Source organism: Chiloscyllium plagiosum, unplaced genomic scaffold (assembly GCF_037043375.1).
Source record: "Chiloscyllium plagiosum isolate Xiang-an unplaced genomic scaffold, Cpla_swu_hap1 HiC_scaffold_36, whole genome shotgun sequence".
Classification (NCBI taxonomy): Eukaryota; Metazoa; Chordata; class Chondrichthyes; order Orectolobiformes; family Hemiscylliidae; genus Chiloscyllium; species Chiloscyllium plagiosum.
In genome coordinates, this window is record NW_028270174.1 from 32,681,823 (window position 1) to 32,709,476 (window position 27,654).

Consider the following 27,654-nt stretch of genomic DNA (forward strand, 5'->3'; position numbering starts at 1 on the left):
TCTCCTGTGTAACAATTAAACTGGTTACATTCATACCTCACCCATCCCAAACTACACTAGCCCAGACCACATATACTACCTCAGAACACTACCCTTCATGCAGCCCCTCAATGGGACTGAACCAATAAATTCGAGATCCAACCAACCATTCCCCTGCAGTTGGATTGGACTTGACCCTCCAACAGCCTATTCCCCAACAAACAACCCCATCCTCTGTAAGAAATGACCCACAACCAACTCCTCCCCGATGGTCCTGACCCATGACCAAACCCTCCCCTGATGGTGCTGACCTGCAACCAGGCCCTTCCTCTGCTGGATCTGACCCGTAAACATCTCCACTCCCTGATGAACCTTCTCAACCCTTCCAGTTTCTGGACCCAGTTCCCTGTACCCTGTATTCCTCCTCTCTCACTGAACATGACACAACCCCCAACCCATTCATCCTGTCAGAACTGACCTGAGCACTGACATCCCTCCTCCCTAGAAACGTGACCTGACTCACTCCCCCCACTACACTTAACCTGACCCTGGACCACCCTCTTCTCGTGTCAGACCCAATTCAACTCAAATCGGTTGTTGCCAGACCCAACCATCCAATCCCATCCCTCAGACAGACCCGAATCAACCCCCTGCCTCAGGACTTGGTGACCCAGGGCCCACCCTCCCTATCCCTGCAGGACCTGATAAACCCTGCCCACCCTGACACACCCTGAACATTGCTCCACTCACCTGTCCCCTTGCCACCTTGCAACTTAACCCAGGCATGTGATTCCATTAAAACAAATCCGAGCAATTAGCTTAAGTGATGTGATTTTCAAGAAGCATCTTCAAAGAATAACCAGTTTAAAAAATGTGACAGGTATCTCTTCAGCATTTCAAATAAACCACAGTCCACTATGTCAAAATATGAATCCTCAAAAAAAGAAACATCTTCAAAACACAAATAACCCAGTCAAAAGCTTCAGTCTACCACTCACAGTCACAAGGGGTTTTAGTATGGTACCATTAGACCATCAAGTCTATGATTAGGGCACACTGCCATGAATATTTCCACTAGTGGGACAAAGGGCTGTTATTTCTCTTTTGTTTTGCCACCAAGGATTTATCTTTAAGTTCACAGGTTTTGGTTCCTGTGTTAAAAGGTGTAAGTATCAGTTTTAGAGTATGGATTTCAAAATAGTGGCATATGCATATTGGTTGTTTTTGTAAAGATTTATTTCAAATACAAAAAAAATTAGGTCAATCAGTCTTTCCAGAACAGTCACATAATCCAACCCTTAGAGTGTTAACAGAATACAATGTATATACTGAGTTGGTTTATGACAGTTAAACACTGAAGGACATTAGCTTGATTTCAATTCAGAATAGTCAAGGATTAATTTCATTAAGAAAACTCAAAGATTAAGAATTGACCAGATCTAACAGTTGAAGTTCTAAATTGGAGGAAGGCCAATTTTGACGGTATTAGGCAAGAACTTTCAAAAGCTGATTGGGGGCAGATGTTCGCAGTAAAGGGACGGCTGGAAAATGGGAAGCCTTCAGAAATGAGATAACGAGAGTCCAGAGAAAGTATATTCCTGTTAGGGTGAAAGGAAAGGCTGGTAGGTGTAGGGAATGCTGGATGACAAAAGAAATAGAGGGTTTGGTTAAGAAAAAGAAGGAAGCATATGTCAGGTATAGACAGGAGAGATCAGGTGACTCCTTAGAAGAGTATAAAGGAAGTAGGGGTATACTTAAGAGGGAAATCAGGAGGGCAAAAAGGGGACATGAGATAGCTTTGGCAACTGAGTTAAGGAGAAGGGTTTTTACAAACACATTTAGGACAAAAGGGTAACTAGGGAGAGAATAGGACCTCTCAAAGATCTGCAAGACAGCCTTTGTGTGGAGCCACAGGAGATGGGGCAGATACTAAACGAGTATTTTGCATCAGTGTTTACTGTGGAGAAGGACATGGAAAATAGAGAATGTGAGGAAATAGAAAGAGACATCTTGAAAAATGTCCATATTACAGAGGAGGAAGTGCTGGGTGTCTTGAAACGCATAAAAGTGGATAAAACCCCAGGACCTGATCAGGTGTACCCTAGAACACTGTGGGAAGCTAGGAAGTGATTGTTGGGCCCCTTGCAGAGATATTTGTATCATCAATAGTCACAGGTGAGATGCCAGAAGACTGGAGGTTGGCTAATGTGGTACCATTATTTAAGAAAGTTGGTATGGACAAGCCAGGGAATTATAGACCATTGACCCTGATGTCGGTGGTGGGCAAGTTGTTAGAGGGAGTCCTGAAGGACAGGAGTTACATGTATTTGGAAAGGCAAGGACTGATTAGGGATAGTCAACATGGCTTTGTGCATAGGAAATCATGTCTCATGAACTTGGTTGAGTTTTGAAAAAGTAACGAAGAGAATTGTTGAGGGCAAAGCAGTGGACGTGATCCAAATGGACTTCAGTAAAGCGTTTGACAAAGTTCCCCATGGGAGACTGGTTGGCTCAGTTCGATCTCATGGAATACAGGGAGAACATTTGGATACAGAACTGACTCAAAAGGTAGAAGACAGAGAGTGGTGGTGGAGGGCTGTTTTTCAGACTGGAGGCCTGTGACCAGTGGACTGCCACAAAGATCAGTGCTAGGTCCACTACTTTTCATCATTTATCTATGTTTCCCTGTTGTACATCTCTGTGACTCTATTAAAGGTCTATTGGGTAGTTCAGAGACCTGACTGGGGTGAGAAGCAAGTATAGCTTCTCTACTGGAAAGGGGTTTTCAATTGAGGGAAGAAGTTACCTCATCAGAAATGTTTAATTTGAGAGTGTCTGGTTAGAAATCTATATGTTATTAAAAACTGAAAAACTTTAAGCTTTCAATTATTTTGAATATTTATTTAAGAGGACTGCACAATTCATAGGACAAGAACTGGGAATATCAGTTAAGTAGAATTTAAAGAAGAGCAAAGTACTATGGATGCTGGAGATCTGAAATAAACAACAGAAAATGCTGGAAAACCTCAGCAAGTCTGATAGCCAACTCTGGCCTTCGTCACCTCCATATCCCTCCGACCCAATTCCACTTTGTCATCTTTTCATTACGCCTGTTCTGAAAAAGCCATTTTGGATTGAAACATTAACTTTCTTTCTCCCTCCACAAATGCTGCCAGATCTACAGTTTCTCCAGCATCTCTTATTTTTATTTAAGTAGAAGTTAAAGATTATATAAAGAGGGGTAATTTTTCCTAATTTGGGTCTCATAAGCAGGTTCAAGAGGTTGATTGACCTACTCCTGTTCCTATTTCTTTTGGTCTTAATAGCTTGGTTAACGTTGTGACTAGTTCTGAGCAGAAATCTTTAATTTCATTGATGAAATGATGTCATAGACTTTGCAGTATCCAGTACATTGTTAGTAATCTTAGGTGTACACTGAAATGAATCAAAAACACAAAGTGCTGGAGAAGAGAAATTCAGCAGGTCTGACAGCAAGTGTGCAGAGAGCTCTGGTTTTCTCTCCACAGATGCTGCCAGACCTGCTGAGTTTCCCCAACACTTTGTTTTTGTTTCAGATTTCTAGCATTCGCAATTCTTTGTTTTGTTTCACTGAGCTGGATCATCTGCTTGGCGTTTCTAGCTGATGGTGGTTGTAAATACTTCTGCCTTGTACTTGCACTGATGTGCTGGACTCCCCTATAATTAAAGGTGGGATATTTGTAAAGCTTCCTCCTCCTTCTGACAGCTGTTTGATACTCCACCACCATTCAGGGCTCTATGTGGCAGGACTGCAGACCTTAGATCTAACCCTCTCCTTGTGTGTTCATCTATGTATGCTATTTCTGCTCTTAGACATGTGAGTAGTCTTGTTTTGTTACTTCACCAGACTAACACCTAAATTCAGCCCTAAATGGGAGATCTCTGACTTTTCAACAGTGACTTCCTAGATGTAAAGTCTCCCAAAAGAAACACCCTCTCAACAGCTACACTGTCAAACTTCATCAGGATCTTTCAGAGTCAGAGTCATACAGCATGGAAACAGACCCTTTGGTCCAAATTGTCCATGCTAACCAAGTTTCCCAAACTAAACTACTCCCACTTGCCTGCATTTGGCCCATATCCTTATATACCTCTCCAATTCATGTATCTGTCCAAGTGTCTTGTTGTAATTGCACCTGCACCTAATACTTCCTCTGGTAGTTCATTCCACATACAAACCACCCTCTGTGTGAAAGTTGTCCCGCACATCCCTTTTAAATCCTTCTCTTCACACCTTAAAAATATGCCCTCTTGTTTTGAACTCCTTTTCCCAAGGGAAAAGACCTTTGCTATTCATCTTATCTATCACGATTTTATAACCCTCTACAAGGTCACCTCAACCTCCCATGCTCCAGTGAAAAAAAGTCCCAGCCTATCCAGCCTCTCCTCGTAAAACTCAGACTCTCCGGTCCTGGCAATATCCTTGTAAATTTCTGAATCTGCTCAAATTTAATAATATCCTTCCTATAACAGGGTGACCAGAATTGTACACAGTACTCCAAATATGACCTCATCAATGTCTGCACAACCTCAACATGATGTCTCAACTCTTATACTCAATGGTCTGAGCAATGACGACAAGCTTGCTAAATGCCTTCTTAACCAGCGTATCCAACTGTGATGCAACTTTCAATGTCATCTTTTACTCTTTTAAACTCTGGAGATACAGGCATAGCTTGTCCGATCTTTCCTCTTAAGACACTGCACTCTTTCCAGGTAATAGTTTAATAAATCTCTCAAGTGGCCCCAATGCACTTATGTCCTTCCTTAAATAAGGTGACCAATACTGAATACAGTAATCCAGATGCCTTGTATAAATAAAGCATAACCTCCCTACTTTTGTATTCAATTCTACTTGTGATAAATTATAAAATTCTTAGCTTTCCAAATAACTTGGTGTACCTCCATTCTAAGCTTTTATGATTCATGCCACTCTGGCTACACTCTTTCCCTCTGCATGGTAGAGCTCTACAATTTTTCCTAATTAAATAACATGCTTCTTTTTATCTTCCCAATAAAATGGACTATTTCACATTTTCCCACATTACACTCCATTTGCTACATTTATGCCAATATATTTAACATATTTTTGTACAATCCTTCTGTCTCTTCACAACTTACTTCCCTACCTATCTTTGAGTCATCAGCAAACCTGTCAATTTACCTTCAATTACTTCAACAAAGTAACTTACCTGAATTCTAAACAGTTGAGATCTATATACTGAACCCTTAGACACACCACTCGTTATATCTTGAAGAAAGTGAGGAATGCAGATACTGGAAATCAGAGTCAATAATGTGGTGCTGGAAAAGCACAGCTGGTCAGGCAGCATCCAAGGAGCAGGAGAATTAACATTTCGGGAATAAGCCCTTCATCAGGAATGAGGCTTGTGGGCTGGGGGCAGAGAGATAAATGGGAGGGGGGGCGGCTTAGGGAAAGGTAGCTGAGAATGTGATAGGTCAGAGAGGTGGAGCAGATAGATGGGAAAGACAATGGACAGGTCAAACAGGACAGTGCCGAGTTAGAGACTTGGGACTGGGATAAGGTGGGGGAGGGGAAATGAGAATACTGGTGAAATCCACATTAATGCCTTGTATTTGCAGGCTCCCAAGTCTGAAGTTGAGGCATGCTTCCTCCAGGCGTCAGGCGTTTAGGGTTTCATGATTGAGGAGACTAGGATAAGTGGGGGGGAAGGAATCCTCCATCACCAACTCCTAACCACCCAATGCCTGGAGAAAGAATGCCTCAACGTCTGCCTTGGAACCCTGGAACCACATGGGATTAATGTGGATTTCACCAATTTCCTCATTTTCCCCTTCCCCCCACTTTATCCCAGTCCCAAAGCCTCCAAATCGACACCACCCTCTTGTCTTTCCCATCTATCTGCTCCATCCCCCCCAACCTATCACCTTCTCCCCCACTTTCATTTACCTAATGCATTCTCAGCTGCCTTCCCCTCAGCCCACCCCTGCCTCCCATTTGACTTACAGCCCCTTGGCCCACAAGCCACATTCCTGATGAAGGGTTTATGCCTGAAATGTCGATTCTCCTGCTCCTCGGATGTTGTGCCAGCATCACACTCTCGACACTCATTATATCTTGCCAACCTGACAAGGACTCATTTATGTGCCTACTCTCTGCTTCTTGTTAGCCAAGCAATATTCTATCCATGTCAATATGCTACCCTCTGGACCTTGTTCTTTTACTTTGAGAAAACCTTCAATATGACATCTTAATAAATGCTTTTTGGAAACCTAAATACAGTATATCCATTTGTTCTCTGTTATCCACAGCACATCTTCAAAGAACTTCAATACATTGGTCAAACATAATTTCCCTGTTGCAAAACCATGCTACTTTGCCAGATTACATTGAATGTATTCAAGTACCTTACTCTGATTTTTTCAAGAATACTTTCAACATTTTCCTATGACAAATGTTAACTCCCTTCTTTCTATTGCCCCTTTTCAGTAAATGAGTTATATTCACTATCTTTCAAACTAATGCAAATATCCCTGAATAAAGGGTGTTTTGGAAAATTAGAACCATGTCACTTGTGACATCTTTCAAAGACTCAAGATGAAGTTTATCCGATCCCAAGCACTTGTTAATCCACAGCTCCAACTTTTACTCTGCACCACTTGTCTGCTGATTGAGATTTGCCTGAGTTCTCCAGCCATTCAACTCCTGATTTATTATTGCTTTTGAATTTACATATATCCTCTGTAATGAAGATGAATGTAAATTACCTATTCAGCTTTGTTGCCCTCTCCTGGAATCTCTCTTAATAGTCCGCCTTTTGATTTTTCCCACCAAAGTGCATGACCTCACAGGTTCCTATATTAAATGTTTTCTGCCAATTTTTTGTCAATTTATTTAACCTTTCTATATCCCTTTGTAGATTCCTAAGTTCTCAATGCACATGTCCTCCCGCCTATTTTTGTAAGTAATCTAAATCTAATCAATTTTTGTATCATCAGCAAATTTACATACATTATACTCACTTCTCTCTTCCAAATCATAAAGGTGCATGGTAAATACTTGAGGCTGTTGTGGCACTCCACTTGTTTTGTATTTCCAACCTGGAAAAGACTCACTAACTCTGACTCTCTAGCTTCTGAGTTTAAGTGCAAAGGAACCCTAATTATTGACACATGGTTTTAGTTTGTTTTAAACCTTTAAAAAATTTTCCAGATCTGACATTCCTCACCTTCATAAACACAATATTGAGAAAGGTAAACAGAAGGAATTCCAAACTAGTGCACCACATTCAATGTGTTCATTCCAATTATTTATTTGTACAACAATATAAAAATAATTTATTTATAATTGGCATGGTACTAAGCAACATATTCTTCCATCTATGTTAAGATTAGTACAACACTTTACCCAACTTGTAAAAGTATTTGCCAGTAATATAAGTATAAAACCTTGCAACATTCTCGAAAATATTTAGTCATTATAACTTTTGATGTAAAAACTTCTTATATTGATTTTGGCCGTAACCAGGAGTTGGACTCATATCAGTCCAAGTAGCCATTAACCAAAAGAGGCTTCAGCATTCTTTGAAGTCTACCTTACATGTCAATTCAGCTCCTTTGCATTGTCTGACTCAGCAGATCTTTCCAAGCAGTTCCACGATTAAGTCATCAGTGCACCCCAGCTGAACAAAACATCTCATATCACAATCTATTGCAACATTACTGTAAATGAGCGAGTTCAAACAATTTTAGGTGCAGAAATCGATCATGCACTCGGGAGAGGTTGTTTGGAAACGCACTCTTTTTGGGGCATGCGGTGCGCACTCACACTAACTAGGATGTAATGACTCCGTCTGGAAAAAGTCGAGCAGAATTGTTTTCATCCTGATAGGTCATCTCGTTCATGATTCTTTCCCGGTATGATCAGTGGTACTTAAATATATACTTTTTTAAAAATAAAAACCAAATTAACTTTTTTTCTTGAAGTGTGGGAAAAGAAATGTTGAACCAGTCCCTTGTTTGCTTGGGGTGGGGGTTGCAAGTCGGTGTTTTTAATTTTCAAAGTGAACAGGGTTGGGGGCGTCAGTTGTTTGGTGTACGCAGTAGCTAGGAAGGCCTTCCATCTCTGTGATAAGTTTGCGTTCTCCTAACTCCCACTCCACGCAAACTCAGAAGGAGTTTCACCTTCAAGTGAGCTCCAGGAATCTGGAACATTTTTTTCGCCTGCATTCCACAGATTCCTCTCCCAGCCGGCGTAATAATTTTTCTCTTGACACAATTCCATAATAGAAGTGGCTGGCATAGCAACCCTGCACTTCTGCCAAGACATTCTTTTTTTAAAACAAAACGTTAAAAGTGTCTTTTACAAAAACGCGGAAAAAAACTAATTTATAAATTTAAGATATTAAACGAGGAATACTGAATCTCATCGATTCTGGCACTTTCAGAAGTCAGATTCTGGCGAGATCACTGTTTGTATTTATTACACTGTCGGTCCATCAATGAGTTTTCCCCATCTGTGCCCGATTCCTCCCCACAGCCACGGGGTGGAGGGCTGTGAAACGGGATGACTCCCATTACCAGACGCTGGGTTTTACACCACTGCTGGGAAATGTAGTTCTATTATCGAAAACTGAGGACGGACTCTGCTGGTAGCTGGGCGGAGAGGGAGTGGATGTCTCTTGGCGTTGAGGGGGAAGGCCAGTTTTCATCTCTCAGGGTCCCCTGTCTCTAACACTGCTCAACACGTATCGGTTACCGAAGCAGACCCAAATCTGCGGTACAACAGCTTGCATTAGAGATACGTGACCGTGAGCTTCCCTGTGTACTGCAAGAGGCGGTTTCCATCCTGCAAGACTAACCTTTCCAGTCCATCGGGATAGGGAAAGCATGGAGCGAAATCACTGGGGATAAAGTATGTGGCATTTGCTTGAAGGGAGAGAGAGCGAGAGGAACTGGGGGTTTTAAACTACAAATCCCAGAATTCCTCCACCTCTCCCCGACACACAAACACACACATATACATAAACTCACACTGGAGCACGTCAGCTCACGTCGGGAACGTCACGGAATAGTTGGATCGGTTGCAATCGGTGAGTTTTTGTTGGTGAAGTTTGTGGACCCGAGGGCAGCGGAGCTGTCAATCAGCGGCGCGAGTGTCCGGCTGGGACGACAGTGGACAGGGCGGGAGAGTCAGTGTCCTCCCTCCCACCTCACACACAACAACCCTGTCTGTCCAACTATTAATCATCCCGAGTACGGCTGCTCCTTCCACCCCCCCAGTGTGTTTGAACAGTGGAATCGTGATAGAAAGAAGTACCTGGGCTGTGCTGGGAAAGTTAGTTCAGACTTTACTGGGCTGGATCTGAGAGAGGCGATCCTGGTTTGTCTTCGCAGCCCTTTTATCGTGAGCAAGAAAGATGAGCGGCGGCGATATCGTCTACAACGGCTGGCTGAGGAAGTCTCCACCGGAGAAAAAGTTGAGACGTTACGTAAGTTTTTTTTTCCTTTTTTAAAACAATCGAAAACATTTTTGCATGTATTGCAGAATAAAATGCGGTGGTAGTGCTGTAAAAGTTTAATGTTTACCTGTACAAGATTAACTTATCCTTCAAAATAGTAGTCGATTATTCCTTTCGGCATAACATAATACTCGCACTCAAGAATACATTAGTTACAAAGTAACTACTGGCAATTGTCCCTTACACTTTAATCTTGCTAATATGTAAATTAGGATTATTTGGAATTGGTGTGCGTGACATTTTTATTGAAAAGTCAAGTTGAGTTGTGGCCAATATAGGTATGGTCCATTTAGTAGTTTTATTTCAGATTTTCAACGTTTGCAGATCATCTTTGAAAAAGCAATGGAGTCCTTTGTTTGCGGTGAGTATGTTCTGGTGTTTACTTTTTTTTGACGGAATTGCAGTCACACATGGCTGAACGCAAGAGAAATCTCCTGTATGTTGAACAGTGAGAGTTTTGAAGGGACAGTGGCTGAATCGCACACTGTCAGAAAGCAAGTTTCCAGGACGGGGCACACCCATTAACTTGGCTGCTGCTTTGAGTACATTTGAGGTAGAATTAGAATAGTATTCTAATGCAGGTGCAATGCCAAGCGACTGGGAAGGATGAACTATTTGTTAGTAATGCGTGGAAATCTCTTGCGAAGTCACGGGTCTCTCACTCCAGAATTTTCTTTAGTGCTGCATATCATTGAATTGAGGCATTTTGTCTGGCGGCTGAAAGGAAGTTAGACTGTTTTCAATCCTAAAAGGTGGCAATAAATGGGGCTTTTCCCCAGACGTATTTCTCGGTGATCTGTGAAAGTGTTTAGGACCAGCCGAAAGTGAAGAGATCCCTGCATTCAAAATTGTCTTCAGGTCATTTCAGTCGAAATCTCTATCCTTGGCAAAGGTTTATGTCATCGCATAAAATTAAGAAAAAACTTTCCCAGCAATGAACTGTTCCTTAGAATTAGGCCACCCAAAGCTCACATGACGAGTTGCAATGGTTTTACTACTAGGTAACTTACAACACTTAACTATGTGAAGCTTTTCATACTTTAGCCAATAGATTTAAAGAACTAGTGGGCTAATTATTTACTGCAGCTTGAGAAAATAATTGTTAGTGGTAGGAACTTTGAACCTTTTTTGTTTTGTAGTACCTACTTGAAATAATAAATGGTTGTGACTTCGCACATTTGAAGCCATTCTTTTTTTTGAGATATACCTTCTTAAAGATTTGTTTGTGGAGATATATGAATTTTCTTCAAGGATTTTACTTGTCTCATCTGGTTTCCTCCCACAATCCAAAGATGTGCAGGTCAGGTGAATTGACCAAGCTAAATTGCCCAGAGTGTTCAGGGATGTGTATTTTAGGTGCATTATGTAGGGTAATAGAGTAGGGGAATGGATCTGGGTGGGATACTCTTTAGAGGGTTGGTGAGGACTTGCTGGGCCAAATGGCCTGTTTCCACACTGTAGAGGTTCTATTCTATAAACTTCCTCTGATGTGATTTAAATCAGTTTTATCATACTGAGTCCAAATCTTTGGGTGAAATTTTACTAAGTCTGTACTAGATTCACTTAACTGCTTCTGGTTAATTAAGTAGGAGAAAATTTCAGATTGATGAAAGCAGTAAATCTTTTGCTATTGTAATTGAATGGTTTTGTGTTTATTTTTTTTTTGAAACTGCGATTGAAGTGTTCAGAAATGAATATTGCTTTCTGCTATTTAGTTGTACAGGAAAGAAGAGGATTTCTGACACTTGCCAATTCTATTACAACATCAGTCAGTGACTCTATTTGCATATAGAACAAGCCTCTATCAACCTTTTTCATTAATAAAAGTGTGGAGTGAATAAATCTGTGGTGCGTGCAATTGCAACTTTATCAAGCATCAGTCCTGTGTTCCCATAATTGTTATTAATGTAAGAAATTATTAAGAATAGGACTTTGGTATAAATAGCAATTGTTTGTTTGCAGCAATATTTTTGAGCCTGGAGGAAGTACAAATACAAGATTATAGCTGTGTTGATTTAAGTTAACTAATTAAATTATTCAATTCCTATTTGTAGTAATGCCAGAGAAAGAAAACATTTGAGAAGTTTATATTTGGCTCCCCAGCTAAGACAAGAACGGATTCAATGTATGCTGTATTGTTAACATCTTCAGACTGTAATAAAGTAATTCACCGCCAATTATTTCATTTTTGAAGTACAGACACAATTACTTTATAGGCAAATATGGTAGTCAGACTATGCACAATAAGGACCCAGGCACTAATGAAATAAATAGACACAATCACATTTGTATTGACTCATGGATAAATGTTGGCAAGGACCTCAGGAGTATACACTTGCTCTTTAAATAATATATCACAGGATTTTCTCTATTTACCATTGATAGATGAATGGCACCTTGGTTTGAAGACTCCTCCAAAAGATAATGTATTGGCATGTCATGTTCTCTTTGTCCCATTCTGGTGTGTCATTACTGATTATATACAGATGTGTTTGAAGTGAAACTTGACCCTCAACCCTTGACTTGGCAATGAGACTGCTATGATTAGAGTGGTGCTGGAAATACACGGCAGGTCAGGCAGCATCTGAGGAACAGAAAAATTGACTTTAAAATATATTATCAGACAAAACTTGTTACTGAACTACACAACTGGCCCATAGCTTGGTCAGACATAGACATTAAGAAGCATCTTTAAAGGAAGCAGATAGAATGAAGGAGTGAATTCCAAAACCTTGGACCAAATATTTGAAGGCTTTGCTTCCACTGTTGAGTCAAAGAAAATAAAGAATGGGGAAGATCCAACGCAGGAGGAACACAGATTTCTTATAGTCATGTGGAGATCACAGAAAATGCTTCCTCTTTTTCTTTCCTATCATGTGTGGAATTGATTTTATGTGTACCAATATCACAATGATTTGTGCCACAAGTAGAAACAAACTAACTTATTTTTTAAAATGTTACCATCAGTATGGAAGAAGAAACAATGCCATTCCTAATCATTGACACAATAATGTACAAGTCCACAAATTTTAACAGATTTACTGAATTAAAACGTGAAGTTACCTATGTGCCATTAGAATGTAGATTGTAAATACTGTACCATAACCGCTACACTCTCATGAGAGATACATAAGTTTAAATATCGTGCAAAATCTAAATACATTGAATTAGTAGCAATGGCTGAAGGTAAGACTGGAATCTTCTGTTTGTTGTCAATAGAGCTGAGACAGTTTGCCTTTTGAACTGTTAGAAAATGTCTAAAAGGCAACCCTTCCTACATTCGTTTTTTAAAAAAAAAACAGCAATGAATAATGAGGAGAATAGCACACCATTTCTTCACATCAACAGTTGTAATCAGTGAGGAATGATTTGTCTCTGGTACGGAGCAAGTTCTGTTTTTGAGAAGTGGCAGTGTGAAGAATATTTTTGTGGGAAAGTGGGGGAGATAGCATTTTGGTGAACTAAGAATTTAATAAGTTTCTTTATTCATTCAAAGGATGTGGATATCACTGGTTAGGTCAGCATTTATTACTCATCCTTAATTGCCCATTAAGAGTCAACCACATTACTGTGGGTCTGGAATAACATGTAGGTCAGACCAAGAAAGGATGGCAGTTTCTTTCCCTGAAGGATATTAGTGAACCAGAGGGTTTTTTTCTTCATTCATGGGATGAAGGTGTTGCTGGCATTTACTGCCCATTCCTAATTGTCCAGAGGGCAGTGAAGACTCAATGGTTTCATGGACTCAGTGAAGACTCCAAAACACTCAATGGTTTCATGGTCATCTGGATTCTTAATTCCAGATTTGTTTTAAACTTTAATTCATATTCCACCATCTGCCATGCCAGGATTTGAACTCTGGTCCCCAAAACATTACCTGGGTCTCTGGATCATTATATTACACCTACAATTGTTTTTTTAAAGATCTATGAATTGTGAAGCACACTGTCGTCCAAGTAAATGGGGTCTTTAATGCTTTCAGAATTGAATTGGAGAGTAGTAGTATTGGAAGTACAGGCAGTTTAAAAGGTCCCATGAGATAATCTCAAAAGAACCATTGTACAATTATTTAGAGATCTGGACTAGGATTCCGAAACTTACCTCAAACTCTAGAAATTCTGTTGTATTTTTTAATGTCCCAAATATCTTTGGGATCAGTCTTCCCTTAATTTTTACAAAACAAAATTCAAACTAATAACTAGATCAATAGTATTAACTAACCCAAAAATCCTCTTAGGAGCTGGAAATAGCTTACATGTTCTTAAACTGGTTGCAGACTTTCCCAATTTTCTACATCTCTTTGTATCACCACTCCCCTCCCCTGAACCTGCTTTTGGGAGAGTGGTTGCAAGTTGGGAAGGTCACGGTAAGAACTGGGAAGTGGTAGAGATCATGAGCAAGCAGCAAGGAAGACAAATTCTGCAGGATAGTTTTGAGCTCCAGGAATTGATTGACTTGGATTTCTGCTGTTAATTGCATTTGATGTAAACTTGCCAGGCTTGACTCTTAGCAGTTTAGTTTCCTGTTGTTGGTGAGCCTATCCATTCTGCTTGAGGGCTAGATTGGCAGTAAACCTCATCCAAACATTAGGATGTGTGCAGCTTTAATAATTAAATATACAACACTTGATGACTGTTACCAAGTTGCACAGGCCTGTAGTATAGAGGGAACAGTAGTTACTAGGATGAGGTGAAGTGTTGGAGTATTTGAGTGCTGAGAAAGAATTTGAAATTTTGAGCTATTCCTCAATGGAATATCGTAGATTGTTAGTAATTAATTGAGTTACAAAGAGCAGCTTTCAGCCAGTTAACCAAATGACTAGATTATTCGTATTAAGTTGTTCTTATTGAAGGAAAATTGATCCTGAAAACATTTTAACACTTTTTTATAAATACAGGGACTTCTAATAACATTTGTGTGAATGACCAGTGAGTGAGCAAGTATACAGCAGTGTTTTAGAACTCAAGATGTTTTGAGGGTGCAAGGTGAGGGACCAACCTGGAAGATATTGGAATAGTTGAGCGTCAAAATGACAAAGGTATAGATGAAAACCAGGTGGGCATAGGGGCAGTCTTATGGTGATAGAAACAGACAGTCTTGATGATGGAGTGAATATGAGGTATGTAATCATCTTGGCTTGCTCCGACAACTGCTGTCAAACTATGTTAAAATTGAGTTCTACCAAACCTTGAGGAAAAACATGTTGGAAGAAAGACTGCAAACTTGCACAAATCAAAATCATAAAAATACAAAAGCTCTGGCAATCTTAGGAAAAAAGGCTCTTGGCTATTCTCAGTAATTTTGGGAATTTAATACTGATTTTGTACGACTTTCACATTTCAAAATAAAATATGGGTTGAACCAATATTGCCTTTTCTGTTTGATTTGAATCCATCATGATGTCTGTTTTTCCAGCTTAAATATCATTCACGTGTGCTATTGGTATTGTAAGGTCTGACAAATGAGACACTTTAGCTTGGACACTGCAGAATTTCTCTACTTCCAAACTTTTAAAATGAGATGTACAAGATATACGTGTGTTTGTTTTTTTAAACTACCAGTTACTTTCAATCCCTCTTCTATCTCTTGTATTAAGAGAATTGTGTGGCTCATCTGTGCTTCTTTTGAGCTCTGATGTATATAATGATCAAGTAAAGAAGATAACAGGACTGATCGGGCTCTTTGTGGAAGTATTGAGTGCATGGTAAAAATCATTTGTCATCTGCAGAATACACTGGAAACTCTGAGCTGGTCACCTAATATATTAACATTTCTGTCCGTTATATTTTAATTCTGAAGAAGGACCTCGCCAGAAGCTTGAACACATCTTTTTCTCCACATGATTTTCCAGGATTGCTGGTTTTTATTTCATAGACAGCATTTGCATCCAATCTGAACAATGAGAATGCAAACTTTGAGAATTGCGATAGTCTGTCTCTTACGGCTTCCAGTTGTTTGTTAATTTTGCAGAGACTTCACAAAATCAAATTTTCACTGTTTTGCGGTCTGCAAAATCATGATACAGCAAAACAAAAGGAAGTTGCTGAAGAGGAGAAACAATTTACAGCAGGAACATCTCCTAAATGTAAAAGCATATTCAGATTGAAACTAAATGTGTAATATCCTGGATTGTTCTCTAAGAGGTAGTGGTGTCAGCTGCTTCCATTCAGCACTATAGTTAATACCAGTTGCAGTCTAATGAAAGGCTTTGTAACTGACAATATTAGTATATCTCCCTTGCCCAGCCCAACCTTAATACTGGTATGTCTCCCTTGGGTTAGCCTAACCTGCAGTAATTGCTTTTGTTTCTGTTCTGAGAACTTCAGTTTCACTTTTTTTTGTATAAAAGAGGTATGGCCTATGTGAAGGCTACTTCACTCCCCAGTAGTGCATAAGCTAGTATATGAATGTTGACTTGCCTTAATGTCTCAATTTTCTCTTAACCCTGAAATTGACAATGAGGTAAACTGAGTTAAACGTTCATCATGCAAGGGTTATATAAACATTGAGAACAATGCTGCATCTGAGTTTAATTTAAAACGTGGATGAATGAAATTAATGGGGTTTGTCTTGTTCAGATTAGTAACTGGTCCTTATCTTCTTGAGAAATATGCAGTTATTGTTGCTTTGTGTGCCCATTTTCTAAGGGGAATCATCTGTTATCATTTAAATAATTATTGTGCAATGACAAAAACTTCAGGGGAAATAAGCAAAATGTAGAATGAAGAGTTGGTACTTGACTGTGTACAGAGGAAGCTATGTCAGTAACAATGCAAGATTTGACAGAATGATGGAGTGACTCTGAAAAGAAAGCAATAGTGTAAATAGTCTTAAGTGTGTTTAGTTATTAGAATGGGAATAAATAGCTACCATGATTTTAAAACTTTAGACTTCAGAAATCATTTTTGTAGGAAGTTGGATGCACTACATCCTATAAGACTAACACTCACAATAAAAGATGGTGTGGATTTAGTACTGATCATCATATATTACAAAAGCTGCTAAATTCAGACAAATTAATAATTTCATCAGTAACTGGTGTGACAAATGGGAAATGGATTATTTTGGGGCAGTAGGCATGCTTTCCAGCATTTGCAACTCCAGGCGCTTTTGGGGACTGAGCGGAGGAAACCAGACTCCAAATCTGACTTGGGACTTCTTCATACTGATACTGTCTGAAATGGAAATTTAATGAGAACACAAAAATAATTTTTTATTCACTGGTAACATGGAGAAGGAGCAACACTGATGTGATGTCAGAATTTTGGAAAGTTTTTTTTGGGCTGAATCCATTAGTGGCTTATTAGAAATTAAAACCAGGAATTAGACTATGATCTTCCAGTACAGTGCCTCAATTTTGCAAACATTTGTTTACCCCCTGCCTTTATTCTTGAAATAAGCCTGTTGGTAAGATATGTCAAATTTGTCTGTAGGATTATTTGAAAATATATGGTTATCCACTAAGCTTCTATCTGTCTAAATCATTGCTCATCTATTATTTACCTGAATGTATTGATTTGTTCTTGGACACTTTGGTTTCTATATACCTAATAGAACAAAACATCTTAAATTCATGGCAACGTTTAACTGACTTTCAAGTGAAAGTTCAGCATTATTTTTTATCTTGGTGTCAACCAGGGTGTAACTATTTTAAGTAGGAGAAGAAACCAAGTTACATTTTTTACGTACTTAGTAACATCAGTCTTGAAACTCCAGAATATCCAGTGATCGTTATTGTCGACCGACCACGCAAGTGCTTAACGTGCCATTGCATGATACAGGAAAACCCACACAAATTAGCTGAATATTTTATAATCTGATTCATGTACTTGTTGCATATTTGTTTAAATAACCACTACTGTTCATTTTCACTGTCAGTAAGTTTCTGCATTTTAGATGCCAATTAGGAATTTAAAGAGCAGGAATATCATACCTTCTAGCTTTTGCTTTGAATTTGATGACCTGTTAAAGAGAGATGGAAACTTGTTTTCTTTTCCTATTTAATAATTATATATGAATTTCACTATGCTGTGTAAACATTGAAAATTTATAACTGAGCTGCAGTCATTTGGCCCATGTCCATGCTAGCTAAAAATGTGCTATACAACAAAGTCTCAAGTTCCTGCTCTTGTCCCCTAGCTCTATCTATTATGGAACTTCAACTGAATGTACAAGTAGCTTTAAGTGCAATAAGCATTTCTGCTTCAGCCATTCTTGTGGACCATTAGCTCCAGCCTTCTAGGAACCTTTGGTTGGACAAGAAATTCTCCATTATTCTTTACTCCTTGCAATTACTTTAAATCCATGTCCCCAATGATGTCTCTGCTAATGATAATAGATCCTTGCTATCCACTCTGTCCCAATTCATCATCTTTGATCTCCTTCATTCTAAAGGAGTAAACCCTAATCAATCAAATCCTTCGCTTGTAGCTAAAATTCTCCATTCTAGCAACATCTTTGTTAATCTTCTCTAAACCTTTCTAGTCTGCTTGCATAGTTTCTGTAATGCAATGACCAGAATTGCATACAGTACTGTAGCTGTAGTCTACCTAGTGAATTATGTGGTCTTAGTACAACCTTGTTGCTTTTGTACTCTATGCCTGAGCTATTAAGGAAGACGTACCATGTAACTCTTGACCAACTTTATTATTGTGCCTGCTTCTTTTTACACTTAGGGCCTGTGCTCTAGTGGTCCTCTCTGTGTAATTTATTACATATTATCTAGCTTTGTTTGACATCTCAGAATTAATTTGTTTCACTTTTTTTTTCCCTAGCCAAATTCCACTTGCCATTTTTCTGCCATCACACCAGTCAATTTGTCTCTTCCTGCAGTCTATGACTTTGTTCCCGACTATTCGCCACAGGGCCAAATTTCATATCATTTATAAACTTCTCTTAATTATGGCCTCTTTTCGTGACCCCTGAGGGTGAACTGTAAATCAGACTTTTTTTCCCCGAAATGAGGAATTATTGATAAGATTTCACTTTGTAGCTTTTTGCATTGATTCTAATTTAATTAAATTTGATTACAGACAAATGATATTTCAATAACAAGGCAAATTTCACTTTAAATAGTTGACACAACAAGAATGCATCTTACACAATTACAAGAACCCACATGACTTCCCAAAAACATGACACCACACAGAATCAGAGTTCTCTAGCCCAACATCTGGTATGTGAAATCTTTCGCTTTTCCATTCAGTGAATTCAATCCTTGAATTGCATTCACTCGGAGCTGTATTCCATGTGAATTACAGAATCAAGTATCCCTTCAGTGCAGAAAGAGGCCATTCAGCCCAACCAGTCTGCACCAACTCTCTGAACAGCATCCCATCCTATCCCCAAAATCGTGCATTTACTGTAGCTAACCCATCTTGCCTACACATCCCTGGATACCATGGGCCAATCCACCTAACTTCCACATTTTCAGACTTTGGGAGGAAACTGGAACGCCTGGCAGAAACCCACACAGACATAGGGGAGCTTGCAAACTCCAAAGACAGGTTCGATTCCAGCCTTCAGTGACTGAGTCTGTGGTGCAGTGAGGCAGCAGTGTTGACCAGTATTGCCTCAAAATATAATTGAGATCCACCAAATTGATGGTCTACCTAAGTGGCATGCAGTACTCCTATAGTTAACATGACAACTTGATGAAACATTCATAGAGGCTACTTTCTCAATTACATTTATTAAACCCAATTAAACATTCTGGTTGGCTGTGTCAAAACTGAAGGAGCAATGGTAAAATTATCCAATTTACAATCTCCTCTCTAATGCTGTCTTTAACTCTATACACTAATTCAAAATGAAATATGCATGCAGCACCTTTGTAAATGTAGCCTCTCTATTCTTCTGCAGCTCTTTTATGTTAACTTCCTCCTTGTTGGTACTACTTCGCCATCAAAGGTTGCTAGGTTGTATGGGCCAGTACTACTGAATTTTCAAGGAAATTTTTGTCTACTATAAACAGCCTTCCAGTCACAAACACATTGACCAGTTATAATTGGCTTTCTACCACAGAGCCAACTTGAACCAAATTTTTGAATCAAATCAAATTCCAAGGACTCTATTTCTCATGGAATTTTGTTAAAAGTCTTGCTAAAAATCCTTCACTCCCATCAGACACACTATCCTCTGTGACTCTCCTTATCACCTCCCAAAAAAATTCTATGAAGTTTGTCAGTCATTGATACTTCCACTTGGCTAATTCTGCTCTGGATGTTCTTTGAAATTCAGGTGTCTACTTTTCAGAGTCCAGACTTCCTCCAAGTAGGAAGATATTTATTCTGAATCCTGCCAATGTCTAGCTTTTCTTGACATTTACCCTGAGATTGTAATTTCCAAGTCATTGTTTCCAAATCGCTTCATGGCTCAGTAAAGTTGATCTTCTGCTGAACTAAAATGCTTTTGACCCTTGTATCTTCCTCCCTTTTTAATAACTGTGCTAAATTCAGTTTAATTATGCTCACCACCACACATACACTCACACCGACCCGCCAAGCGCAACCCACCCAGACCTATTCCCCTACACTTACCTAACACTATAGGGCAATTTAGCATGGCCAATTCGCCTAACTTGCACATTTTTGGACTGTGGGAGGAAACCGGAGCACCCGGAGGAAACCCACGCAGACACGGGGAGAATGTGCAAACTCCACACCAGAGAGTCGCCTGAGGCGGGAATTGAACCCGGGTATCTGGCGCTGTGAGGCAGCAGTGCTAACCACTGTGCCACCGTGTCGCCCCCGTTCGCTGATGACACCACCATAGTCAATTGAATCTCAGATGGCGACGAAACAGAGTACAGGCAAGAGATGGAAGACCTGGAAAAATGGTGCACTGAGTACAACCTAGCTCTCGATGCCAGCAAAACCAAGGAACTCATTATTGACTTTCGGTGGGATGTTACTCATGCCCCCCTACACTTAACAGCACAGAGGTGGAACAAGTGGACAGTGTCGAGCTCCTGGGAGTGGTCATCCACAACAAGCTTTCTTGGACTCTGCATGTGGATGCACTGGTTATAAATCCCAATGACATCTCTGCTTCTTCAGGCAGCTGAGGAAATTTGGCATGACGACTAATATCTTTGCCAACTTTCTCAGGTGCATCATCGAGAGCATTCTGTCTGGATGGATCACTACCTGGTATGGCAACTGTACTATTCAAGATCGGAGATGGTTACAGAGAGTGGTGAACTCAGCCCGGACATTCTCAATAGCCATTCTCCCATTATAGAATCCATCTACCAGGCCCGCTGTTGAGGAAAGGCTGCCAGCATTCTCAAAGATCCATCCCATCCTGGCAACGTTTTTCTACAATTTCTACCATTAGGGAGAAGGTACAGAAGCCTGAACATGCACCAGCCTGTTTTGAAACAGTTTCTACCCCACTGTTGTTGGAATACTGAATGGACTCTCGAATACTTAACATTCGCCTGTACCTGTGTTTTTGCTGCTGTTTACTTATCTATGCTACTTAACTCTGATCAGCCTGTATTGCTCACAAGACAAAGCTTTTCACTGTGCCTCGGTACATGTGACAATAAATTCAATTCGATCCCATACCCTCCACCCTTTTTATACTGATGTAATTCTGGTTAATATTGGGATAGATAATATCTACCATTATTGCTTCCCTTTTTATTTTTGCAAAGGGAATATTTGCTCTCACTCTCTCAACTCTGTGGGTCTTTGTTATACTCTAAGTAGTATGATCTTTTCTTCATGTTTCAATCTGTGGCCTCCGTTTGTGATCCTTCTAGCATTTAAACTCTTGCAGAGCTTTGGTTGTTGCTTTAAGCAAGATTATACCGTTTTTTTCTACTTGTATCTCGATTCTATTTGAAAATGTAACCAGGACTTTTAAGCTGCCTTTCCTCCTTATGCTACTTTTCAGTAATAACTAATCCACTTGTACTTGCAAGAATCTGTGTGCCCTGAGCTCATCTGCCTGCAAGTATGTATCTTTCATAGTTTTTGTTTTTGGAATATTCATCCATTAATCACTAAACTGCTTTGTTGACATTTTTCTAGCCTTTGTTTCCTTGCGATTCCATGCTTGCTTATTTTCTACTTCCTCCTATTTCCAGCTTTGCTTCTCTTCTTTTTCAGTATTAATGCTCTGGTTTTAGTTGCTCTTTTTCAAGCTGGTTTAAAACTTCCATAACAACAATAACGAATCAGCCCGCCATGATATTAGGGCCAGTACTATAGAGATGCAACTTTGTCTTGTATGGGACTCGAACCCCATAGTTATGGGCCCAGTGCTTCACGAAAGGCCTCCATCTCCTGACTCAGCTGCATTTTTTTTTTACTTCTGTACTCATATATTGCTGCATAGTTCCAGGACTACTCTGGAGTTTACTATCTTTTGAACTCCTGCTGTCTTAATTTCTTGCTAAACTCCTGAATTCTGCCTGCAGGATCTAACCTCTTTGCTAATTCTTTGATAAAGCTATAAACAACAATATTTACTTCCCTAACATGGGATCAATCTGAGGGGAGGGTGAGGAATTAATGTACCATCCTGAAATCACCAGCTGTGTTGGAAGAAACATCAGTCTGCCTTTTAACAATAGAAACCCTTATTGTTGCTTTTCTAACTTTGACCTATACCAGTCCCCCTCCCAGTTACGTCTCCTATGCCACTGTTATCTTGACTCTGACTGTGTTCCCCAGAGGTACTGTGTGGGACTGTTGACCTTTTTGGCAGTTACCCATTCTCTCTCCATTTTGCTATAGGGTGCCATCTTAAATATGCTACCTGCACAGTTCTCCACCTCTTCAATGCATGATAGTGCAGCTCAAGCTCCAACACCTCAATCAAGTTCCGCCATTTTACAGCACTCCCTGCCACATGATTGTCCAGAGATCAGAAGCATCTAGCGTTTCCACATGGTACAGATATGATTTGGTGGAGCTAAGTTCCTTATTAATATCTGAATTCATTACACTACAGTAGTATTTAAACATTCCATAAATAAAAACTTGGGGCTTGCTTAGACTTAAATTCAGAAAGTTTTAAGTGAACTTATTAGATTCATTTTTTTGTAGTCTAACTCACCTAGTGAGAAAAGATAATTGTAATCACCCAGTCGCCTACCGGCTGTGCTCTGCTATGAATACTTTTGTGATTTTTGATTTGTCTGTGCTGCTACTGTTGCTGCTCAAGTCCATGCTTTTATAACTGTGCATTCATTGAAAAGTAATTGTAAGTACCTGCTACTCCTGCAGATGGCACTATGCTTGGTATTTTCAAAGTTGAAAGATTTTGTGCTGTTTGATGCAACAGTTTTACAGGTGAGCGTATGTTGCTCTGCAGTTGCAATTTGTGGCTATGTTCTCAAAAGTTATTCACCTTTTGCAAATTTGTTTTCATCCACCATCCTTTTTCAATAACTACATTTTCTAAAGTTCATAAGGGTTTAAACAGAAGCTCAAACTAAGTAGGTCATAACACCATTAAACTTATCTAATGAGTTATCTGTTACACATTTTTAATATCTTCATTCAAATGTTTTGCCTGAAAGTGTTCAGATTTTACCAAAAGCCTCAGTTTGAGTGTGACGTTTTTGCCCACAGCCATCTATGCCATAGCCTGCCGTAAAGTTTGGTCATCCTGCTGTGTTGTTACCTCCATTGTCCCCTAAGGATCTATTCTTGACCCCTTGTTTGTCATCTACATGCTACCACTTGCTGTCATCACCTGAAACACTATCAGTTGTAATGACATTATCCAGCTCTACATCCCTTGACCCATCCACAGTCTTTAAACTGTTTGTTCAGCATCCATTAATTGTTGAGCAACTATTTCCCCAACTAAATATTGGGAAAACTGTTTTGTTTTCTTATGGTCCCTGTCATAATTCAGCTGGGAAATTCACAATAGGATTCTGGTATGAAGGTGGTAAGGTTTTACTAGAACTACACAGGCACTAGTCAGATCACAGCTGGAATACTGAGCAGTTTTGGGCACCTTTTACCAAAGAAAAGATAGTACTGGAATTTGAGGCAGTCCAGAGAAGATTTATCCTGCCTGAAAACTGGTATGGAGGGACTGTCTTCTGAGGGGATGTTGAGTAGGTTGGGCCTTACTCATTGGGCTATAGAATAATACAAAGCAAACCTTTGAAACATAAGATCCTTAGGTAGGTGGTCAGGGTAGACACAGGTCACTGAGGATATTCAAGGCTGAGATAGACTGTTATTCAGTAAAGGAATCTAGGATTATGGGGAAAAGGTAGGAAAGGAAAATCGATTATCAGATAAGTAGTGATCTCATTGAATAGTGGTGCAAACCAAATGGACTGAATGTTCTACTTCTACTACATCTTTATGATCTTAGCATCCTGTTTGATCTAGGATGAGCTTTGAAACATTACCAAATTCCATTATCTTAACATTGCCTAACTGTGCTTCATCTCATCTGTTATTGAAACCTTCATCTGTGCATTGTTATTTTTTTTAGGCTTGAATGAACTCCTGACCAGCCTGTCACGTTCTGCCCTAGCAATTCTGATCTCCCTCCTATCGGAGGAATGTTGTGAAACTTGAAAGGGTTCAGAAAAGATTTATAAGTATATTGCCATGGTTGGAGAGTTTGAGCTATAGGGAGAGGCTGAATAAGCTAGTAGGGCTGTATTCCCTGGAGCATCCGAAGCTGAGGAGTGACATTGTAGAGGTTTATAAAATCGTGAGGGGCATGGATAGGATAAATAGACAAGGTCTTTTCTCTGGGGTGGGGGAGTCCAGAACGAGAGAGCATAGGTTTAGGGTGAGAGGGGAAAGATTTAAAAGAGACCAAAGGGGCAACTTTTTCAGGCAGAGGGTGGTGCATGGAATGAGCTGCCAGAGGAAGTGGTGGAGGCTGGTATAATTACAGCATTTAAAAGGCATCTGGATGGGTATGTGAATAGGAAGGGTTTAGAAGGGTATGGGCCAAGTGCTGGCAAATGGGACTGGATTAGGTTGGGATACCTGGTTGGCATGGACGAGTTGGACCGAAGGGTCTTTTTTTATGCTGTACATCTCTGTGACACTGCTTGAAGTATTCTAAGCTCTGATACCTGCCCTAACTTACACCAAGTAATATTAACGCGTCATCCCCCTTCTATTTGCTTACCTATGTTTGTTTCCGATTAAGTAACACTTAGATTCTAAAATTTGAATCAGTGTTTTCAATTCCTCCCCTCACTAATTGAAATATCTTACAGTATATTTGCACTTCCCTCTGGCCTCATGAGAATCCTGATTTTTAATCATGTTTTCCCCATTTCCTTGCTCACCTTTCATCCATTACCCAGCTATGTTTACACTACTACCCCCCCCCCCCCCCCCTCCCCCCACCCCATCATTTTCCAATCTCTTGACTATTTGTTCTTCAGCCTTACTCCATCAATCTTGGTCACATGCTTCCAAGAGGCCAAAAGTCTCCTCACCTTCGAGCAATCTTCTCTCCCCTTCTTTACTGTGGACTTCCCCATGCCTTCAGCTGCCAAGACCCTAAACTGTTGAATTCCCCTTCTCTGCTTCTTTTTTAACTTCTCTAATTTCCTTATCTGGTTCAATGTCAAATTTTGTTTCCAGTGAGGCTGTTTGGGATGTTTTACTAAGCCAAAAGCTATGAATAAGTACAAATTATATTGTTCCGTTCATCTGAATTGTCATCTGAGCATTTCTTGTAGCTAAGCTCTGAGGGTGCACGTACTGTTGAATTAGCTTTGATGCTTTTTTGCCTCAGTTTCCTGCATGTTTTACCCAGTAATTCTTCAAAACATTTTGTAATTTAAGTGTATAAATTCCAAAACTTCAGTGACGTACAATTTTTATTTGTAATGTGTTTAACAAAGACAGCCAATGTGCAACTGAAAGAAAATTACACTTTTGGTAATGCACCTGATGTGGCATTTGTGTCATGTTCTGAAAATCAGAACAACTGTATTAGAGAGAAACTGGAGTCTGAGATTCACTTAATCTTCAGTTTACAGGATAAAAGTTGGATCATGTTAACTACTGATTATCTGTTTGTTTGTTAACAGAAAAGGTCAGTACCAATAACTTAACTAGATTAGTAGGAGCAATCAGGTGATTGTTATTTCTTCACTATTCACAGCAGATTATCTTTTAAATTTTGAAAGCAAACAAAGTCTTGTCAAGGGATTATATACCTTTCCTTAAAAAGGGAAAAGAAAATTAACTGATTAAATAGTATATTTCAGCACCAGAGCAAGAAAGATTGTGGTTGAGAGATGAAAGCAATATAAAAGTAGGGAGGTTTTTGCTACAACTGTACAAGGCATTGGTTCGATTACACCAGAAAGGCTGTAAACAGCTTTGGGCCTCTGATCTCAGGAAAGATTGGAAGCAGTCCAGACAAGGTTCACTAGATTGATCCCAGGTATGGGAGGAACTGTCTGAGAAGAGGTTGAGTAGGTTATATGTCCTCATTGGAATATAGAAAAATGAGGCAACGTTATTGAATCATCCAAAAGTCTTCAGGACCTGACATGGCATATGCAGAAAGGTTGTTTCACCTTGTGAGAGAGTGGATCATCTTAAAATAAGTCTGAGTTGAGGAGAAATCTCTTCTCGGAGGGTTGTGAATCTGTGGAATTGTTTGCCATAGAAGGCTGTGAAGGTTGGGTCACTGAAAAATCTATTTCAGCCTTGAATACAGTATATTTAATCAAGGAATCAAAGTTTATGGGGGAAAAGACAGGAAAGTGGAGTTGAGGATTACCGGATAAGGCATGACCTCACTGACTGTGCAGACTCTGGACTGAATGACCTAAGTCTGCTCCTACATGTTGTGGTCTGAAAAACCAATTCAGTTTGGTGGTACTTTATATAACATTAAGTGAATCGGTTTGGCTGACGGTTGGCATTCATAATGTTGGGTACTCAAGATGAGATGAAAATTGCTTGGCACTGCCATTGTTGAGGATTAGTGTATTCCTCATTAGATGTTTAATTGCCCACTACCATTCATTACTGGGACTAGTCTGCAGAGTTCTGACCTGATCTGTTGCTATAGGTTTATTTAGCTCTGTCTACAGCATGCGTGTAGGCTGTGTTAACATTTTTTAGATATGCCTGGTGCTGCTCTTTTGGTGTTCTTAGTACCTGCCACAGGTCATACATGGCAGGTAAGTTCCTTGGTACTCAGCCAACGTTTGTCAATAGTTGTGTTACTGAGCTGCTCTTGAGGTGGATGTTAAAGAACCACATCGAGATTGCAAACTGAGGTTCTTTTTAAGTGGTGTTCTAGTGAACAAAAGCAGTCGATAGTAATGAGAATGCAGTTTCCTTATGTTTCACTCTGATACAGAGCTGAAAATACACTGGGGCAGAAGGTGAATTTGGTCTCGGCAGCCCTGGCCCTAAAAGCACAGGAAAATTCAATCGTGGATGAGCAAGTTATTTCCCAGTTGAACTTATTCACAAGTGAGAAATGGGCGTGATTGGCCCACCAATGAGCAGTGGGGAAGGTGAGTGCTGGCATATCAGCTGGAACACCCGAGAAAGTGGGGGTTTGTATATTAGTGGAGTGGAGAGGCTGCAGAAGTCAGCATCTGTAAAGGAGAGAGTACAGGTTTAACCTTGCCGACAAAGAAACATTCAGCTAACTGGCCACTGGGAAAATGTGAAGACACTGAATGTTGGGCCTTTTAGCTTAAGGCTGCATGAGTTGAGGAGCTTTTTTTTTGGTGGGGGTGGGTGGTGAGGTGGGAGAAATGTAGTGCTTGCTATTGTATTGAGCACTGTTCATTAGCAAATGTTGATACTGAATAGTTATTTCATAAATTGAATCTGTGCTATGACATTTCAAAGAAAAATGTCATGAAATGCAGTGTTTGTTTGTTTCAAGCATTTTATATCTATTCAATCTGAAATAGTAATGAGTCAATTGCATTTTTAAGTGTTTTTTGTGACGTTTTAGGATCAATGTGCTTTATTATCAGTGAAATAGTTTTGAAGTGTAGTCACTGTTGCAGTGAAGGAAATGTAATCAAGTTCAACAAACTAAAGTAAAATCAGGGAGTCAAGGACTAAAGAACATAGATCTGCCTCCAATTTTTTAAAACTTTCAGGAATGAAATTAGGAAGAACTTTTACACACAGGACAGTAG

At 39.7% G+C, this 27,654-nt stretch overlaps 1 protein-coding gene and 1 long non-coding RNA gene across 9 annotated transcripts in view; one reads left to right on the forward strand and one right to left on the reverse strand.

Annotated features, from left to right (window-relative positions):
• The window catches only part of LOC122539384 (uncharacterized), a 50,302-nt gene extending 41,294 nt beyond the window's left edge, over positions 1-9,008 (reverse strand). The window contains exon 1 of one of the 2 annotated variants that reach the window (XR_015753329.1): positions 7,601-9,008. This is a non-coding gene — a long non-coding RNA (uncharacterized LOC122539384). The remainder of the gene's footprint in view (positions 1-7,600) is intronic. The other variant, XR_006309062.2, reaches the window with a different exon arrangement.
• Positions 9,009-9,060: 52 nt separating this feature from the next.
• Positions 9,061-27,654, forward strand: part of gab1 (GRB2-associated binding protein 1) — a 223,190-nt gene continuing 204,596 nt past the window's right edge. For 3 of the 7 annotated variants that reach the window (XM_087980074.1, XM_043674160.2, XM_043674158.2), the window contains exon 1: positions 9,063-9,491. In XM_087980074.1, coding sequence (XP_087836200.1) covers positions 9,420-9,491 — 72 coding nt within the window. In that variant the 5' untranslated portion in view covers positions 9,063-9,419. Of the gene's footprint in view, positions 9,492-27,654 lie in introns of all 7 variants that reach the window. The other 4 variants (XM_043674159.2, XM_043674161.2, XM_087980076.1 and 1 more) reach the window with 3 other exon arrangements.